The sequence below is a fragment of the Mesoplodon bidens genome (assembly GCF_964165515.1).
Source record: "Mesoplodon bidens genome assembly, chromosome: 6".
NCBI lineage: Eukaryota > Metazoa > Chordata > Mammalia > Artiodactyla > Ziphiidae > Mesoplodon > Mesoplodon bidens.
This window is the reverse complement of record NC_138162.1, coordinates 21,933,829-21,953,920: the sequence shown is the minus strand read 5'-3', so window position 1 is coordinate 21,953,920 and position 20,092 is coordinate 21,933,829. Positions and strand designations below refer to the sequence as shown.

The window sequence follows — 20,092 nt, the reverse complement described above, 5'->3', positions numbered from 1 at the left end:
ATAAGAAAAAAAGTAATCCCATCCACAAATGTTGAGAAGTCATTTGGTAAAATCTAGCATCTATTTCTGACTTTTTAAAGTAGTGGACTTGAATAGAAGAAACCATCCTTGACATGAAGAACAACAGCAAACAGCATACTTGATGGCAGAATACCAGTGACATGCCTACAATGCATGTCTGGATTAGGACCTCTGCTCTCGATGTCTGCATCATTCTAGCTAATTAAACCAGATCAGAAAAATAAATAAGGAACAAAATATAGAAAAGAAGAAAACTATTCAGTAAGTAAACAGATGTTGTTTACTGAGGAAAAAAGTTTAATCAAGTGCAAAACTACTACAACTAGTAAGAAAGTACAGTAGGGGGGTTGTATATAATTCACCCCAGTCACAACTTTAAAATACCTAGGGAAAATACATAAAGAAGTTTGAGTACATCATATATTTACAATGGTCACGCATTAACAGAAGATATTTTAAAAAGATGTTTTGGGCTTCCCTGGTGGCGCAGTGGTTGAGAGTCCGCCGGCCGATGCAGGGGACACAGGTTCGTGCCCGGTCCGGGAGGATCCCACATGCCGCAGAGCGGCTGGGCCTGTGAGCCATGGCCGCTGGGCCTGCGCGTCTGGAGCCTGTGCTCCGCGGCAGGAGAGGCCACAACAGTGAGAGGCCCGCGTACCGCAAAAAAAAAAAAAAAAAAAGATGTTTTCATTTTGGAGGGAGGAAAAGCCCTGAATGTAAACCTCAGGGCAGTCTAGAGTATCCTTCAAGTGCCCTCATTCAAAGCCTTTTTCCCCCTTTCTAACAGGTTGGGATGACCCATGCTCCATCCATTTTCCCATCCCTAGAGCAGGTCCATCCTATTTGTTGGGAAAAGGTCCAAGCCCCGGTTTTGGAGGCAAACACAAAGGCTCACTCATCAAAGGTTCTCAGAAGCAAAGAAAACCAGTCTTTACTCCAGCCCTTGTTTTGAAGATAACCAAAGAGTTTAAACCAGACCACTGACAAATGGAGTCATATGTGCAAATTAATTTCTACCTGATTACTACTGGTGACCACTTCTCTCAATTTAGGATGATCCCTAAAACCTTCAAGAGAGTATAGTATCTAATGAAGGTTATCACAAAATATGACCAAATCAAACATCACAGATGATCACAGACAACGTGTCCAGAATGTAATCACCCAAACTGCATTTAAGGAATCAGAGCATTTAAGGAATCAGAGCATTTCAGATGCCGGAGAGGGAACGTGTCCCCTGTGGACATGACCAGGTGGGAAAGGACCAGGACCAGGTCCTGGTGGAAGAACCAGGTGGGAAAGCAGGAGCTAACTGCCTCTTCCTCCTCAGCTCCAGCCAACTGCTGCCAGACAGGAATGCAGGAAGCGGGTGGGGAGGGAATGCAAAGAGCTGCTCCCTTTGCTGCAGGCTCTACATTTATCTCTGGTGTTTGCAGAGTTAAGTGCTTCCCGTAATTCTTCAACAATATAAGTATTATGAGGACCAAACAAAATTTGTTCCTCAGCCGTTTTTGGCTATGGGTTGCAATTTACGACCTCTGCTAGAAGCACATTAAGTCACAGTATTGTTGGAGTTCCTAAGGATGCCGTCACAGAGGTCACTTACATCTTCACTGTGCATCTATTGTTTGGGGAGGAAACTGCCCTCTCACTCATTTCATGTGATTCTAGTGGGGCTGCCAATTGTACTACACCAACACTTGGCCACAGCAATCAGTCTAAGGGAAAGCATGTGACCTAGGTCAAACTAATCAGAACCATTCCTCAGCATATTTCAACTGGAGCAAGAAGAAAGGGGTCCTGTATTAGCTTTCTATGCTGCATAGCAGATCACCACTTGGTAGCTTCAGACAATACACATTTATAATCTTGCCATTTCTGTGAGTTAGGAATTCAAGCAAGTCCTCTGCAAGGCTGCAGTCTAAGGTGTTGGCCAGGACTCAGTTCTCATCTGGAGACTCAAACAGAAAAATGTGGATTAGGCTGCTGACAGCTTTCTTCCATAGCACGTGAGAAAGTCTGCTAAAAATGAAGCCAGGAAAAGACAAGTAGAGATAAGAACCAGATGAAGGGACAGAGAGTCCTAATGACATGGTGAGTCCCTAATTCCAGCTGTGCTTGAGACTGAATCCACCCTTGAACTTCTCAGTTGTATGAGCATTAAAGTTTGTATTGGGATTATGCTGGTTGGAGTAAGTTTTCTACCTAGAAACTTACAAAGTCCTGACAATTACAAAGCCCAAAGTAAAAGCATCTTTACATAGTCACCCTCTCTTGCTGACCACTGCATACTCCAGCTGCAATCTTATATTTATATTACATGGTAGATAATTCCCAATTGAGATACAAAAAACGGAAAAATAGTCTTGGTCAAATTCCAGGCTCTTTTTCAAATAAAATAGAAGGAATAAACTCTTTTCAGGCCTGCACTCTCCCTGAACATTGATGCCAAAATGCTAAATTACAAAAAATCAATAAAACAAATATAGTAATACACTTAGAAGATAATACACTGTGAGAAAGTTGCATTCATCCCAAAAAAGCATGGATAGGGTGAACATTAAAAATTTACCACATTAATAAATTAAAGAAGAAAAACCAAATGATCATCTCAATAGATGTAGAAAGTGTTTGATAAAACTCCATGTCCTGGGACTTCCCTGGTGGCTCAGTGGTTAAGAATCCGCCTGCCAAGGCAGGGGACACGGGTTCAAGCCCTGGTCCGGGAAGATCCCACATGCCTCAGAGCAACTAAGCCCATGCACCACAACTACTGAGCCCATGCACCACAACTACTGAAGCCCTCACGCCTACAGCCCGTGCACCGCAAAGAAGAGTAGCCCCTGTTCGCCACTCGTCGCAACTAGAGGAAGCCCACGCGCAGCAACGAAGACCTAACACAGCCAAAAATTAATTAATTAATTAATTTAAAAAATTAAATGTCTTGACAATAACCACTCTACTCCAGCCAGACACCTCAGGAAAAAACAACAACAACACCCTCACTCCACCAGCAAAGGCTGAGCAGACAGCCTAGACTTCCATTCTTACCAGGCCATGACAAGGCAACCCAACCACTACCCTGTCAATGTGGTATCAGAGGAGGCTGGATAGGGAGGTGGGATATTTATATCTGTTGGGCAGTAACAAGTCCCCACCCCAACCCACAGTGTCAGTGGAGACCACGTGGGAAGCTCCTTCTCCTTCCCACTTGGGTGGTATCAGAGGGGGCCTAAAGGACAGTCAGGACTTGTGCCTGTGCTAATGAGGCCACACCTTCCCACAGTGTCAGTGGAGATCGTGGGAGTAGTATTAGGCACTCCTGCCTCTGCCAGGCAGAAGGGAATCAGCAGAGCCCTAGTAGGGAGCTGAAATTCCCACTCCCCACCCAGCAGTAAGGAGGATCCCCTCCTCCCAGGAATACAAGGCTGGTTCAATATTCAAAGATCAGTCAATTCATCTACCATATTGACAGGCTAAATAGGAAAAAAATCACATGATTATATCAAGTGAAACGGAAGAAGCTTTTGAAAAAATAACACTCATTCATGATAAAAACTTTCAGCACTGAACTGGAAGCCCCAGCCAGTGAGGCACGACAAGAAAAAAAGACTACAAGTCTAACATTTTTGAAGGAAGAAAAACAAACTGTCATCATTCACAGATATTATTATTACCTACTATATAGGAAATCTAAAATAATTTAGAGATATAAGTATTTAAAAGAGAGTTCAGCAAGATTCCTAGACAAAATCAATGTTTAAAAAAAACCCAGGGCTTCCCTGGTGGCGCAGTGGTTGAGAGTCCACCTGCCGATGCAGGGGACACGGGTTCATGCCCCGGTCTGGGAAGATCCCACATGCTGCGGAGCGGCTGGGCCTGTGAGCCATGGCTGCTGAGCCTACGCGTCCGGAGCCTGTGCTCCGCAACGGGAGAGGCCACAACAGTGAGAGGCCCACATACCGAAAAAAAAAAAAAAAAAAAAAAAACCCAATTGCATTTCTATATTCCAGCAGCGGATTATGAAATATTTTTAAAGATATCAAGAAATGTAAATATAGATATTTATATATTAAGATATAAATACCACCACACAGGGGTAAATCTAGTAAAACAGCTCCAAGACTTTTATGCATACAATTATAAATTATAAAATGTTTTGAATGATATTAAAGAGAGAAATACTTCTCATTCATGGGTAGGAAAATTCAGTATTATAGAGATGTTAATTCTCCCACAATTGATCTCTATATATTCAGTGTAATCCCAAATTTTTAATCCCCAGAATTTAAGAAGCTGGTTCAATAATTTATATGAAAGAACAAAAAACCAAGAACAGGCATGAGGTATTAGAAGTACTGGAGGGGGGGAATAAAGGGGTTTACCCTACAGGAAATCAAAACATACAATAAAGCAATATTTATTAGGGCAGTGTAGCATTGACACAGGAATAGACGAAACAATGGAAAAGAATAGAGATCCGAGAAGTAGATCCATTTATGTTGGGAGACTTGATATATGACAGAGATGGTACTGCAGACTGGTGGAGAAAGGATGTGCTATAAACACAACTAGGACAATTGGGAAGACATATGTGTACCAGGAGAAAAGTATAAAATATTTATAGCAGCATTCAGTTGGGAAGCAACCCAATTATCCATCAAAATAGAACGTGTAAATAAGCTGTGCTACAGTCATATAATGGACTATAGCAATACAAACTAATGAATTTAGCTACACTTATAAACATGAATGAATCTCGCAAACATAATATTGAATGAAGAAACAAGTCAAAAAGAACACCTACAAGTGATTTGACTTTTAGAGTTCAGAAAGAGGAAAACTTAAACTACATTGTTTAAAGATGCATCCATAGGTGATAAAATTCAGGAAAAGCAAGGAAATGATTATAACAAAAGTAAGGAGTGTGATTATCTCTGGGAGGGGAGAGAGAGAGAGGGCTGGGAGTGGGAAGGAATACCCAGGCAGATTTCAAGGTACTGGCAATGTGGCAATGTTCTACTCCTTAAATTAGGTGGCAATTGCTTTATTATTCTTTAAATTTAAAATATGTGTTTTATATACTTTCATATGCATTTACATATATGTGCTATATTTCACATTTTAAATTATTTTAAATACCAAAAGTTTTAAATACTGCAATGAGATGTCACTTCTCAACTATCAGTTTGGCAAAGACCAAAAAGTCTCAAGACCAACATATTATGTTGACAGAGTATGGGAAAACAGACATTCTCATATACTGATAAGATCCTGTAAATTTGGCAATATCTATAAAAATTACAAATGTACATAAAACATATATTTTTACCACATGTGCTAAATTATAAATATGCAAGGATGTTTGTTGTAGCACTGATTGTAATAGCATAAGATTGGAAAGGACTGAAAAATCTAAACGTCCTTCAATATCAGACTGGTTAATTAAATGATTATCTATATTTACAATGGAATATATACAGACATTTAAAAGAATGAAGCAGTACTACATATGTTTTCTTCAAGGTATATATCTCCAAGGTATATTGCTAAGTGAGGAAAAGCAAGACAGTAAGATAGTGTGTATTTGTGCTAACTTTATTTTGGAGACAAATTTAGCACAAATACACAATGTCTTACTATCTTGCCTTTCTTACTTAACAATATGCATAGAACACCACTGAAGAAAAAGCATATAAGAAATTGCTAATATTGTTTGCCTCGAGGGAGAAGAACTGGGTGACTGGAGACAGAGGCTTAATTTTATTATACCTTCTATACCTTATAAATTTTGTTCCAAGTACAAGTAATACTTACTAAATAACAGTGATGATAATCATGATGATGATGATGATGATGATGATGATGGTGGTGGTGGTGATATCAATAATGATAAAGAGAATTAGATGTATGAGATTGAAATCCCATCTCTGCTGTTCACAAGATGTGGTCTTTGGTAAATCACTTAACTTTTTAAAGTCTGTTCCCTCAAATAAAAAAATAGGGCGATAATAAATACAATCTCCCAGGGAAGACTGGAAGTAGATACTTAACATACATGCATTGCTGGATTTTACTGAACTTACATAATGTGTGTAAAGTGTTTGTCACAGTGACGGGCACATGGGGGAGCCCAATGAATGTAGTTAATTCTGCAGCAGCTGCTGCTGTTAGATATCTGTCTGCCTCCCCATTCTGGGTGTCTAGGCCTTCACCTTGGGGACAAGGTGTGCTTGGCCCCTAAAGCGAGCACTGGCTTCTCTGAGACCCTGGGGAAGGCTCAGGAGGAAGCCGGCATCTGCTGTGCCCGCCTCTCCATCTCCAGTTGGCCATGTCCCGGTCACTGCCTCTAACTGCAACGGACGGCAGGGATGTGGAGCCCCCAAGTATGCTGAGCCCCAGCACCCTGTGCACACTCAACATTCCAAAGTTTAAATTGCTTCTGGGACTAGCAGGGTCCCTGTAGGAGTCCACGGCTGCAGCTTCAGGACTCCCTTCACTGCTGGGGAAAATGGACCCTTGGGATTCCTCAGCCTCAGACAAGGATGACAGGTCCTGTACAGGAAGAGTCTGTAACTGAAATACCCAGGGCTCAGCCAACACAGCTGGGAGGGACATGAGAGAAACACCCACCAGAGCCTAAAGTTCCCACAAGGATTCAGGGGGAAAAAGAAGAAAGAGGGTCTCAGAGGTAAAGGAAGTCAGGCAGGGGAGTGTCTGGGTCTTTCCCTGGCATCTAGGGTCTGGTCCTGGGGTGCAGTGAGGAGTTGAGAATTGTGTCTGGGATCAGGAGACTCAGAGAGGCGGCCACAAGCAGGACACAGGTGGGGAGAGCTGGGCTGTGATGGGGACAGAGGTGGTTGGCCATGCCTTCTGCAGAGCATTTCCCAAAGATGTACTTTCCCCTCCCCTGCCTCTGCTCTGAGAAACCTTCCCGCAGCTGATGCTGGAGCAGGGAGGAGCAGCTGAGAGAAAGTGCCAGGCCGTCCATCATGCTCTCCAGGGCTCACCACTTTCCAAGCCCCTGCCCTGCCCTTGCTGCTCCCTCCTCACAGGAACCCAGGGAGGGAGGCCGATGGGATTCCCGTCATCCCCCTCCTGCAGAGATTTCTCAGAAGAATGGTCTTCCTCAGGGTCAGAGGGTCAGCAGACCTGAGCCTGGTCCATCTGGTTTCCAGTCTATGGCTAATTCTTTCTGTTTTCCTCACTTTCCTTTCATAATTACTTAGATATTTTCCCCCTGAATACCAAGTAACTTGTGCCCATTGTATTAATAGAAAATGGGGTAATACTGAAGAGGTACAAAGAGGAATCCCTCCCCTACTGATTTTGCTATAATTTCCTTCCAGTAACTTTAATCCACACATATCATTTACCGAATTGAGATCATAACAGTGTGTAAAATTTTGTATTCTCCCTTTTCATTTACCATTATAGTGGAATAATATTCTGGTGTAAAAAATCACAAATATAACCTTAATTATATATTAAATATACATAATTTATGTTCCATTATATGAAGTGGCATAATTTACTTAGGCATTTCTTGGTGGACAGTTATTTTGTTTCCTATTTTCACTTGCAAATATTGCTACGTAAAAGCCTTTACTGTGAGACATTGGCCCTCTGCTCTCATTGATTCTGTAGAATTATATCCCAGAGATGGAATTGCTAAGGTGATGGGTATGCAGGTTTTTCAGGTTTTTACTTTTTCTAGGCAAACAGCTCCTCAGAAAGGCTGTATGAACATATAAGGGGCTTTTTGACTACACTGAGCTGCCTCCACTCCTCAGCTACCTGCTGGCTCCAGAGACAGGTAGAGGTGGGACCACTAGCCAGGCCAGGTCCTCAGGACAAGCCAAGGAGCCACACCTGCACGTACAGCCCCACAAAGGTGAAAGCTTCCGTTCCTCTCCCTGCTGGCCTCCTCTCCCTCCTCTCACTGGGCTATATGAGCCAGAGCTCTTTGTTTTCTTCCATCCTGAGTCCCCTCCAAGGCCTGACACAGCCCTACTTTATCTCCCCTACACACACACACACACACACACACACACACACACCCCACACACCCAAAGGAGTGGGCAGCCACCTTTACCAAAGACTGCTCCCAGCACGGGATAGTCCACAACAGAGTTGGGATGCCCAGGGAAGCACCTCATTCAGCCTTCTCAGGATGCACATGGGGAAACTGAGACCTCAGGAGGAGAAGGGACTTGCTCAAGCCACAGAGAATACCCATGTCATGGGCAGGGGCAGGTCCCACAGCTCCGGTCTTGGTGTGCAAGGTCTTCCTAGCTGTTCAGTTCAACCAACTTTTATTCAGCATCTCCTACGTGACAGGCACTAAGATTTCCATGGATGCAGCTCTCAGTTAGGTCAAATCTTGTGTATCACTCACGCCCACACCGCATTGTTCATGGGCACGACTTTCTGTGGGCACCGATTTGTCTGCTGGGAGTGGACACGACGGCTTCTCTAACAGAAGCCACTTTCCTTGGCTTCTGCCAGCACAGCATGTCCTTGTCACTATCAAATTTTGTTTGTGACACTGACCATAATGTTTACTTTTCATTTCCTGGAAGAGCTGGGAGAGACACTGGGAGGAATGTGAGGTAAGTTGGGGCAGAAGTTCATGGCGGGGCACACAGACTGGACCTGCCTCAAGCAAACAGAAACATCCTCATGTGCTGAGGGACTGGGGGGAGGGTAATAGGCTTGCACAGGAAATACAATGAAACCCGGGATTGCATAATGAGGGAGGTCTCCTGGATTAGGTCAATGGCTCTCTGCTGGGTGCAACTCTGCACACCCCTCTCCTCCCAGAAACATTTAGCAATGTCTGGAGACATTTTTAGCTGTTACAACTCAGGGAGTAGGTGCTACTAGCAACTGGTGGGTGGAGGCCAGAGATGCTACTGCTAAACATCCTACAATGCACAGGACAGCCCCTCACAACAAAGAATTATCCAGTCCCAAATGTCAATAGTGCTGAGGTTGAGAAACACTGGATTCAATTCAGGGCAGGAGCTGAACCGCCTGACAACACATCTGACATAAACTCTTCCACCATGAGTGAAGCAAAGGTATGCTGAACAAAGAGATGGATCAGAGAATATATAAAGCTGGTAATGGAGAGACAGGAGCTTTCAAAAATCTGTGCACCAAGACATCAAGGCAACTATTTGGTGGAAGGAACTCAGAATTGGAGCCTGCAATCCAACCCCAGAGAGAAAATCATTCAATCCCAATCTGTCATTCAACCCCAGAGAGAAAATCTTCCACTCCTCTGAGCTTTGGTTACTTCATCTATAGACCTTGAATGACAGTATCTTCTTGGGGTGTTTCAAAGAATGTAGCACAGAGTAGATGCTCCTTAATACTTACCACTCATCTTCCACCACGCCCCCACTCCTACACACACACCCATTGTAATTAAGAAGGAGCTAGAGGGCTTCCCTGGTGGCGCAGTGGTTGAGAATCTGCCTGCTAATGCAGGGGACACGGGTTCCAGCCCTGGTCTGGGAGGATCCCACATGCCGCGGAGCAACTAGGCCCGTGTGCCATAACTACTGAGCCTGCGCGTCTGGAGCCTGTGCTCTGCAACAAGACAGGCCACAATAGTGAGAGGTCCGCACACTGCGATGAAGAGTGGCCCCCGCTTGCCACAACTAGAGACAGCCCTCGCACAGAAATGAAGATGCAACATAGCAAAAATAAATTAATTAATTAATAAACTCCTACCCCCAACATCTTCTTTAAAAAAAAAAAAAAGAAGGAGCTAGAGAAATATTATCAATGAGGATTCTGAATTTAGCGTCTGAGCAATTGCAACTAAGAGACTAGAAATCCTCTACACAAAGGCATATAGGTCTCCCTATAAGCTAGTTGCTTGTACGGAACCCAAGGATGGGGTCAGAGAGCCAGAATATTACACAAGAATAAAATATAGCATAAAAGGACAAAGGAAAAACATTTCTTAGTTACCTCTGGCTAAGAAGTTCACCAATATTCCAAGGAGATGAGGTTAGAAGTTAATGCTGTACAGCCTACTATCTGGTACGTGTAGTTCATATGGCTATTGATCACTGAGTTAACTGGTTAGTAAGCTGCACAGTTGTCAGCCCATAGTGTGTGTTCAATCACTCCAATCAATCCTTGTGTTGACTTCATAAAGTTTCTCCCCACATAGGAAGCTCCCCATATATTGCTATCAATCTGTATTAAAATAGGCAGATTCCAATGCTGACAACGTCAAGTTTGTGTCATTTATGGTAGGCAGACTGGAGAAGTCATCCTCCATATGGTTGAGTCTTTACCTGGGCTTGTCTCTGTCTGTAAGTGGATTGACATTTTATATAAGTTTTGTAGTCAAAATTTAAAGAGGCTTTAAAATTTACTGGTTCTAAGAATTGGATCAGCTTGGGGATTTTCCTCCCTGAGAATCTAAGAAAACTCAGATTAAATGAAATGTCTATACATTTACATTAAAGAGAAATCATTCAAAGGATTTTCCAGCCGCTAGTCATAATGCGGAAGAAAATCTCTCCTTGACTAGGGATCAGGTCCGCTGGGGTCAAGTCCTGTCTCTGTCACCAACTTAGAGGACTTAGAAGACTCGGACAGGTCACTTCCCTCTCAAGATCTCAGTTGCTTGTATGGACAATGAGAGGATGTAGCAACTTCGGAAACACCCCTCACACACCTAGACTCCTTGAGGCCCTCGCCCAATGCTGGCCCGTTGTAAGCTCTGCTCCAACTCTGACCTTCTCTCATGTAAGAGCTGAAGATACCCTGCTGTCTCTTTCAGTTGTTTTTCTCTAACACACGTATGCTCTCCTATTACGCAGCAGGAGTGACTGCATACGATGCCTGGGACTCTTTTCCAGAAAGCCTGATGTGCTACTTTTGTAATTTGCTGATGACAGAGGGGATATCACATGGAAAAAGCTAATCAGACCTCCCCCCTGGTGGGGTTCATTCTCCTGGGCCTCTCAGCCCACCCAAGGCTGGAGAAAACGTTCTTTGTGCTCATCCTGCTCATGTACCTGGTGACCCTGCTGGGCAACGGGGTCCTCATCCTGGTGACCAACCTTGACTCCCACCTACACAAGCCCATGTACTTCTTCCTGAGGAACCTCTCCTTCCTGGACATCTGCTACACAACCTCCTCAGTCTCTCTGGCCCTGGATGGCTTCCTGGCCCCCCAGGAAACCACCTCTTTCTCTACCTGTGCCGTGCAGATGTTCCTCTCCTTTGCCATGGCAGGGACAGAGTATGTGCTCCTGAGCATGATGGCGTTTGACCGCTATGTGGCCATTTGCAACCCCCTTAGATACCCTGTGGTCATGAGCAAGGCTGCCTATGTGCCCATGGCTGCCAGCTCCTGGGCTATTGGTGGTGTTGCTTCTCTGGTACACACATCCTTGGCAATTCAGCTGCCCCTCTGTGGGGACAACATCATCAACCACTTCACCTGTGAGATCTTGGCTGTCCTGAAGTTGGCCTGTGCCGACATCTCCATCAATGTGATCAGCATGGGGGTGACCAATGTGATCTTCCTGGGGGGTCCCAGTTCTGTTCATCTCTGCCTCTTATGTCTTCATCATTGCTACCATCCTGAGGATCCCCTCAGCTGAAGGGAGGAAAAAGGCCTTCTCCACCTGCTCTGCCCACCTCACTGTGGTGATAATATTCTATGGGACCTTATTTTTCATGTATGGGAAGCCCAAGTCTAAGGACCCCCTGGGGGTAGACAAAGAGGATCTTTCAGACAAGCTCATCCCCCTCTTCTATGGGGTGGTGACCCCCATGCTCAACCCCATCATCTACAGCCTGAGGAACAAGGATGTGAAGGCCGCTGTGAGGAAACTGGTGAGTCAGAAATCCTTCAGTCAGTGTTGTAGGAGGAGTCTTCTGTGGTTCTCACCCCCATGGAAGAAAGGACTTCAGTCATTACAGCTGCCATTCTAAAGCCAAGTCAACTTAACTGGAATGATCTCTTGCCCTTAAGTCCATTTTCAGGGAATGTTTAACTTTTCAGAGTGTATTTCCTGAGTTTTGGCCGCATGTCTGACATTCAACAGATGCCAGACAATAAATCCTCTAATTGAATGATGAAGACATTCTGAAAACATGTTAAAACCAAGGAGACAGGGACCATTAGAGCAAGCCTAATGGCCCGTGTTGTGCCTAAACTGCAGAGTTAGTTCAGAGAGGTAAGATGGCTCTCACAGCAGCTTTGCCACCCCTTTGGAATCACAGGGAGAGTCAGAGGAACAAGGAGGAAGGGGACATTTTCACCTTGGACTTCTGTATGTTAGATTGAGTTTGCCTGAAATGCTCAGAAGAGACAAAATTTGCCACACTGAAAGACTTTGGGTGAGAATAACCTATTTTGATTAAATAAATTTCTTTTTTATCTATGAGAAAATTGAGGCTATATTTTTCTTGATGCACTGCACATTTTGAAACACTGCTAGTCAATCAAATTAAATTGAAGAAGGAGTATAGGGTTTGAATTTGATATTCATCACTTACAGCAATTCCCAATAGAAAAGTTAGTATTCTGTTACATAATAACTCACATTCTGTTAAAAAAAAAAAAAAAAACAGATGACAGGTAGATAGATAAAGAAAGAAATAGATAGTGGCTAGATATGTTTGAAGACTTTGGGGTGGGGGGTTAAAGTTGCCAGGAATTCTCAGAGCCTTTAATATACTAATGTACACTGCAAATGTCCAAGAGACATAAAGTCTGTAGCATTTCCTGAGCCTCCATAGTTTAGCACAATAAAACTGGAAAGCATTTTCTTACTTACGACCTTGGGCAGGTTGCTTAACATCTCTCAGCTTATTTCTTCATATTTTAAAAACCTAACCACTTTATTTTATGTGGATTAGATAAGACACTATAAATAAGTCCTCTGTAAATAGTAAGCAACATAGAAATGTAAGATATTGCTAGAAGTATTATTATGAGTGCTGCACAGTGCTAATGTGCCATGTGGAAGAGAGCAAGATATAGTTCCTATCTAGAACAATAGATACAAAAGATGGATGAGACATTTGAGATGGCAGTGGATGAACAGAAGCGGTTTTATGGCAAGTTATATTAAATTCTGAGAATACTGGAAAACTAAAAGAGAATTTAGAAAAGGAATCCAATTTTGAGAATATAGTAGATCTTGGAAATTTCTGCTTCAAGTGATATTTAAGTTTTCTTATATTTATTAAAAATGAATTGTATAAGACAGGGATGCACATTTTGTTAATAAAATTTCACTGTCTTATGTTAATCAGTCATGTTCCTGATTTCTACTTTGCACCAGCAAAAAAAAAAAAAAAAAAAAAAAAAAAAAAAAAGGACTTCCCTGGTAGTGCAGTGGTTAAGAATCTGTCTGCCAATGCAGGGGACACGGGTTCAAGCCCTGGTCCAGGAAGATCCCACATGCCATGGAGCAACTAAGCCTGTGCACCACAACTACTGAGCCTGCGCTCCAGAGCCTGCAAGCCACAACTACTGAGCCCACATGCCACAACTACTGAAGCCAGTGCGCCTAGAGCCTACGCTTGCAACAAGAGAAGCCACTGCAATGAGAAGCCCGCACACTGCAACAAAGAGTAACCCCAGCTTGCCGCAACTAGAGAAAGCCTGCAGCTTTGAAGACCCAATGCAGCAATGAAGAGCAGCAATGAAGACCCAATGCAGCCAAAAATAAATAAATAAAAAATAAACCTATTAAAAAAAAAATCTTGCTATTGCAAACATACAAGAGTGACATCTAGTGGCAATTTAGGCAAACTTCAGACACTTGTGGAGCCGTGCAACATCATCCGTAGATGAGGCTTCAGAGGTCTTCTTGTTCAACCAGAGCTACATGATGCATGGAGTTCCTCTCCAATATCCCTGACGCCAGTCATCCAGCATCTGCTTGGACACCTCCAGTGATGAAGAATCTAATCCTTCCAGATTCTAGCTGTTTCATTCAGCCCTACTAGCAAATTCTTCCTTGAATTATATGAAAATATATCCTCCTGTAGCCTCTACCTTCCCGTCCTAATTCAGCTTTGTGTCTCCACATGAAATGCACCTAATCCCTTTCCCTCTGACATATGAAGATAGTTCTTTCCGAGGCTATTCCCCTCCAGCCCAAACAGCCCCAGCCCTTCCTCCTGTGCCAAAATCACCCAACATTACCCAACTGGAGGTACCAAACTGTGTCTACAGCATCAACTCATTTATTCCGGCAATAGAAAGGATGTGATATTTCTGAAAATACCTTGGGAATAATAACACTGCTAAGCTAATTCTATTTCCCCAGGGTAACTGAGATCAGACTGACGTTGAGAAACACCGAGAACAAGTCTACCTTCTTAGTAGGCTGTCCTCTACTTTCTTTTCCTCTAATGGTAGCTGTGTCTTTTTATATTACAAACTACATGATCCTGATGTAATTATTAAATTAGAAATCACATAAATTGTTTTCTCTAGCAACAATGTCTAACCCTACTCCAACTTCACATTTCTTGCCTTTCAATGTCAGTCACCTTTCTTCTAGCCGACGCTTTCAAAAAGAACAAGATGCATTAACAGGAACAAGAAGAGACAACCAAACTGAGGAAATTTTTCACTGACTTAGGTCATCAGTCTTTCTGAAAAAGTATTGATATGACATCATACAATATAGGAACTCATTCCTAAAATCCCCCAAATGAAAATGACTAGAATGGATAAATTCTTTGGGGGGACAGGAATACTATCATATTATTATACTTATTCAAACAAATGTATTATTTCAACTTTACAGTTCTGGATCTGTGCTTTTTCAGGCTTTTATTTTAGTGACCAAATCCCCAATGAAATCTTTAAGCTGAAACTTCAAATATAAAGTGGATCTGCTTTGGCGGAAGCAGGGAAGGGCTGGGGGCAGAATGGAGGTGGGAGACAGTGGAGGGAGGCGGGTTCCACCTGCTCAGCCTGCCCTTTATCTCCACCCACCAGGGGTCCCCCAATCCGGATGGACCACCTAACTCAATTATGATGCATGCCACTGTAGCCAAGAAAATTAAACACTGTAAAAGCATATTTTCGCTCTACTCTCAGAAATAAATGTGAGAATCTGGGGAAAAATTATATTTTAAGAAAAAATAAATTACCTAATTAACCATTTAAGATTTAGACAATCTTAAAACACCAACTATCTAAAAAGAAATTGAGAAATTGTCAAAGATTGACCACCTGAAGATGTTCTAGGCCCAGGGAGTTTCACAGGTGAATGCTATTAAATAAAAGTTTTAATACTGTTTAAATTATTTCAGAGCATACAGTGAGAAAGATATCTTCCAGATTCCTTTAACCAAGCCAGCATAACAATGATATTGAAACATGAAAAACATGACAAAGAAAGTACAACTGAGAAAACCAGAGACCCATCTCACAAATGTATGTCTGTGTATATATATATATTATAGGTATTATACATATATAATAGAATTCAGCAATACATTAAAATAATGTCCAAGTAGATAAACCAATGTCCAAGTGGATTTACTTTTAAAATGTAAAGGTGGAAAAATTTAAGGATACCTACTGGGATAATTCATCACATTCACAGGTCAAAGGAGGAAAAAATAACCATTTCAATAGTTCCCCCAAAGTTATTTTTTAAAGTTTAACAAATCTAATTCTGAGTTTTATAAAACTTCCAATAAAATAGGAACAGGTGTGTTAACAAAATTAAAATGTCTCTAATTTTAAAAGTCTGCAACATGCTTAATGATGAATCAGTAGATCAAACCCATTACAATTTAACACTGTTCTGGAAATACCAACCATTGAATTAGAGAACAGAAAGAAATATAGAGTGAAAATAGAAGAAAGTGGGGAATAATTTTATTATTATTGATAACTTATATACTAATTATTTTATACCTCGATGAAACAGGAAAATCGATTGAAAAGCAATTTTTCTAAAATAGGAGAATTTGGGACTTCCCTGGTGGCGCAGTGGTTGAGAATCTGCCTGCCAACGCAGGGGACACGGGTTTGAGCCCTGGTTCGGGAAGATCCCACATGCCGCAGAGCAACTAAGCCGGTGCACCACAACTGCTGAGCCTGTGCTCTACAGCCCACGAGCCACGACTACTGAAGCCTGTGCACCTTAAGCCTGTGCTCTGCAACAACAGAAGCCACCGTAATGAGAAGTCCACGCACCGCAACGAAGAGTAGCCCCCGCTCGTCGCAACTAGAGAAAACCCGTGCACAGCAACGAAGACCCAATGCAGCCAAACAATTTTTAAATGTAAATAAATAAATTTTTTTTAAAAATAGGAGAATTCAATGAAGAAGTTGGTTATGAAATTAACAAGCAAAAATCAAGTTTTTCATACAAACAGTATCCAGGAGGAAATATTATGGGGGAAAAAGAATTCATCTATATTAGCAATGAATTGGAGGAGGGAAATACCTAAGAATAAAGTTAAGAATCCACAATACTTACATGAATAAAAGCAAAATACTCTATTGAAAGAATTCAAAGGAATATTGAATTGAAAAATATAACTCAGATAAGAAATCTTGCTAGTGTAAACTTCTCAAGTTCCCGAAATTAATACAGAAATTCAATGCAATCCCAGTCACTAACAAGCTAACTCTAATTCACACAGAAATAAATTATACATTATATATAATACATATAGAAAAACATGTCAGAACAGCCAGAAGTATTTGGAAAAAGACCAACAAGGGGAAATTAGTCCTACTAGATATCAAAATGTATGTAAAAGTACAGTAATTTTTCTTTTAAGTTTGGTACTAGTGGAGAAATAAATAGATCACTGGAACAGAATAGAGTCTAGAAATAGACCCAAATATATATGGTCATTTAATATGTGATAAAGTCAATGTGCTAATTATTAAGCTATTGTCTCTCAGCTCCAAAGCTATCCTTCTATACTATTCAGTTTTATGTTGCTGGGCTGGGATTCCAAACCACATTTCTGCTTTGCCAGCTGGCTCCCTATAGGTGCTGCCCATAGGGGGCGCTAGAGGGAGAGTGGAAGGCTGGAGGAGGAAAAAGGGACTTGCTCCTTCTGGTTTGCTCCCTATTCCCGGCCTTGTGGCCCCACAATGCCTTTGAGCAGCAGCAGTTGCTTCTTACATCAGTTGGTTCCAATGTCCTGCTTCTTTCCACAGTCTCGGAACCGGGCTCATTATTCTGGGTCTCAGTTCCATAAGACCCCTCCCCAAACACCAAGATAAATTCCAGAGGAATCAAAGATTAAAATAAAAAAAAATAAAATCTTAAAAGATTCTACTAGAGAATCCTCTGAGGATTCTGGGAAGACAGCAGTTTGTTCTGTAGAATCCATGATGCATCACAACCCAACCCCAATCCAGCGACTCTACTTTCCTAGAACAGGCAGCTGCTGAGACTCAGAGCCGTGGGCAATGCCGAGGCTATGTGAGAGTCCTAAAAGATGGAAGTGGTGAAGGAATTTTACTCCTCTGTACGAGGAGATCCTGGAGACAAGCATCACGTGTTGGGGCAAGAAAGAGAGGAAACGCTGTGGTATCTAAGAGAGTCTGCTTGGGCAATTTCTGGACCACAGAGGGGCAGGGCTGTTGCTTCCATGTGAGGGTCGCTGGAAGAGCCCAGGGGTCTGTCTCTCTGGCCCAGAGTAGAGAATTATGCAAGTTTTACTTGCCTTGGCAGCTTGGGGCCTATTAAAGGACTCACAAGAGGCCAGTGTCTCACACCCTAACGCACACGGGCAGACTACAGTGCCTGGCCCACTCCCAGGATGCAGCTGCCTAAAGAGCGCCAGCAGCAGAGCACCCAGCAGCCAGACAGAGGAGTAAACAGAACCTAGAGAAACAAGTCTCCTGATGCGAGTGAACCGCCAGAGGAACAAAAACATGCCAAGAGCACTCCAGGAGAGTCGAGTCCAGCACAAAAAGTCTTTCTGATAAGATGGCAGATTGAACACGTGTAACAGTGAAGTTAGAGAAGAAAAAACTTGATACGATGCAACTTGAGGAGAATGCAAGGTCAGAGGAAGGTCTAGGGGGGAAAGAGGGAGGAGGTGAATAAGAAAGACTTAAAAGTGTTCAGAGAAGGAAATGCCAGGATTTGAATCCAACTTCGTCTGACTCCACAGCCCATGCCTTTTGGCTCCAGCAGCACTTACCGAGGTTTACGGTGGGGCTCAGAGCCGGAAAAGAGCGAGCACAGACCCAGCCGGCGTTCAAGAGATTTCAGGAAAATGGGGAGGCGAGCAAACAGGTACAGGTGAACTATCCCGTTCTTTCTCCCAGACGGGGGAACACACATCCTGCATCCCTCAAGTCTGGCTGAAAGAAAACACAGGAGCGATTTTAGGCCCAGGGTCCTGGCAAAAAGGCTAGATGTGGCAGTTTTGCCTGCAGTTTGGCATTCTTACCACACCTCATAAGGACTTAGCTCACTGTTACCAAGTGTAAGACCCCTGTAAAGAGATTCGAGTTGCTGCCTCTTCCTGACCCCTCCTCTCCAGCCATACACATACCCCACATAATGACCAATCAGTAATGACTTGCTGCCATTATGGCTTTGAAGGTTATTCCACTTTTCAGACAGTGACTCCTTTAATTTAAAAAAAATTTTTTTTTCAGAATAACAATGTTTTTACCCAATGACATATACTACAAGAATATTTTGACTTTTGGTTTCAGGCAAAGACACACTCACCAACTTATTACTCAGCACAGCAGTTTCTAGCTGGAGAATATCATATGGAACAAACAGGAGCTGTTTGCCACATAGGGATGAACCCAAATGTATTGCCAAGCAAGACGAATGAAGAGGCAGTACCTCCTGTGACTCTTCAGTGGGCTGTGCACATGCACTATTTTTTACATGTTTTGAAGCATTTGTGTATTTATTTTTATTTTGCCCTAGAAGTATTTTGTGATATGATTTTATTTATAGTGCAGTTTGAATGCAAGATTACCACGAACCCGCAAAATGCCGAAATATTGTTGAAGAAAATAGGGCAGAAGGAAGACTCCACTTTCCAAAGAATCCCTTCTCCCCCAGCCCCACACACTATCAAGTCCTTCTTCCTCCCTTGGAAAGTACTGTGAACTTCATTATATTACATTTTACATATAAATTCTATTTATTTACTTTCTAACTGCTGTTTATTACATAAACTTGTTTTCATTGTTCAATTAATATATTCTTCTGTGAATACTGTTTAGGGTATCTTGGATCAGTATCCTAATTTTTCGTATTAAAATCATTAGAAAATTTTTTCCATCTACTGACTTTTTTCCCTTAGTAGAAAGGTTTTCACGAATGAATAGACATCCTTAAGCAAAGGATAGGTATACTTTTTGCATTAGCAATGCTCTCTGAAGAGTAAAAATGTAGTCACATTGCCTCATAGAGCTCGTGGCTATTATCTTCAGAACCAACTGAAGCAGCTGGAAAATTTAAGTCCTTGAGATTCATTGGACCTGTTCTTATTCATAACATGTTGAGTTTGTTATCCTAAGGACCAAGGTTTGGCCTCTTAACACTGACAGGAAATGGCTAGAGACCCATTGACTAAGGCCCATGAAGAATCAAGTAAACATAAAGATAAGGCTTTGTATCAGTGAAGATTAGGTTTAATCAAATATAGCAGAGCCTCACATTAGTAATGCTTACACAAGATAGCAGCTCATTTCTCTGTCTTGTATAAACATCTGCAGGGTAGGTAATCCAGGGATATTGTGGAATCTCTGTTCCTCAAAGACTCCACCTCCTTCTAGTTTACTGCTTTCTTATTACAATGGTGTAGTCCTTATCCTCATAGTCCAAGAAGGCAGCTAGAGCTCCAGCTCTCATGCCACATTACAAGTGGTAGGATGGAAAGAATGACAAAGAAGAAGGGGAGGGTGCTGGTTAATTTTATGTGTCAACTTGACTGACCATGGAATGCTCAGATTAAACATTGTTTCTAGATGTGTCTGTGAGAGTGTTTCCCAATGAGATTGGCACTTGAATTTGCGAACTTGATAAAGTTTACTGCCCTTCCCAGTGAGGGT

The 20,092-nt window shown here is 42.3% G+C and overlaps 2 protein-coding genes across 2 annotated transcripts in view; one reads left to right on the top strand and one right to left on the bottom strand.

Moving 5' to 3' along the window:
- Positions 1-20,092, bottom strand: part of GLIPR2 (GLI pathogenesis related 2) — a 213,722-nt gene that overhangs the window by 155,580 nt on the left and 38,050 nt on the right. The window lies entirely within an intron of this gene.
- On the top strand, positions 10,959-11,991 carry OR2S2 (olfactory receptor family 2 subfamily S member 2; the record flags this gene model as incomplete). Its single annotated transcript, XM_081237887.1, is given in 2 exon segments — positions 10,959-11,582; positions 11,584-11,991. Coding segments are annotated over 2 exon segments (1,032 nt in total).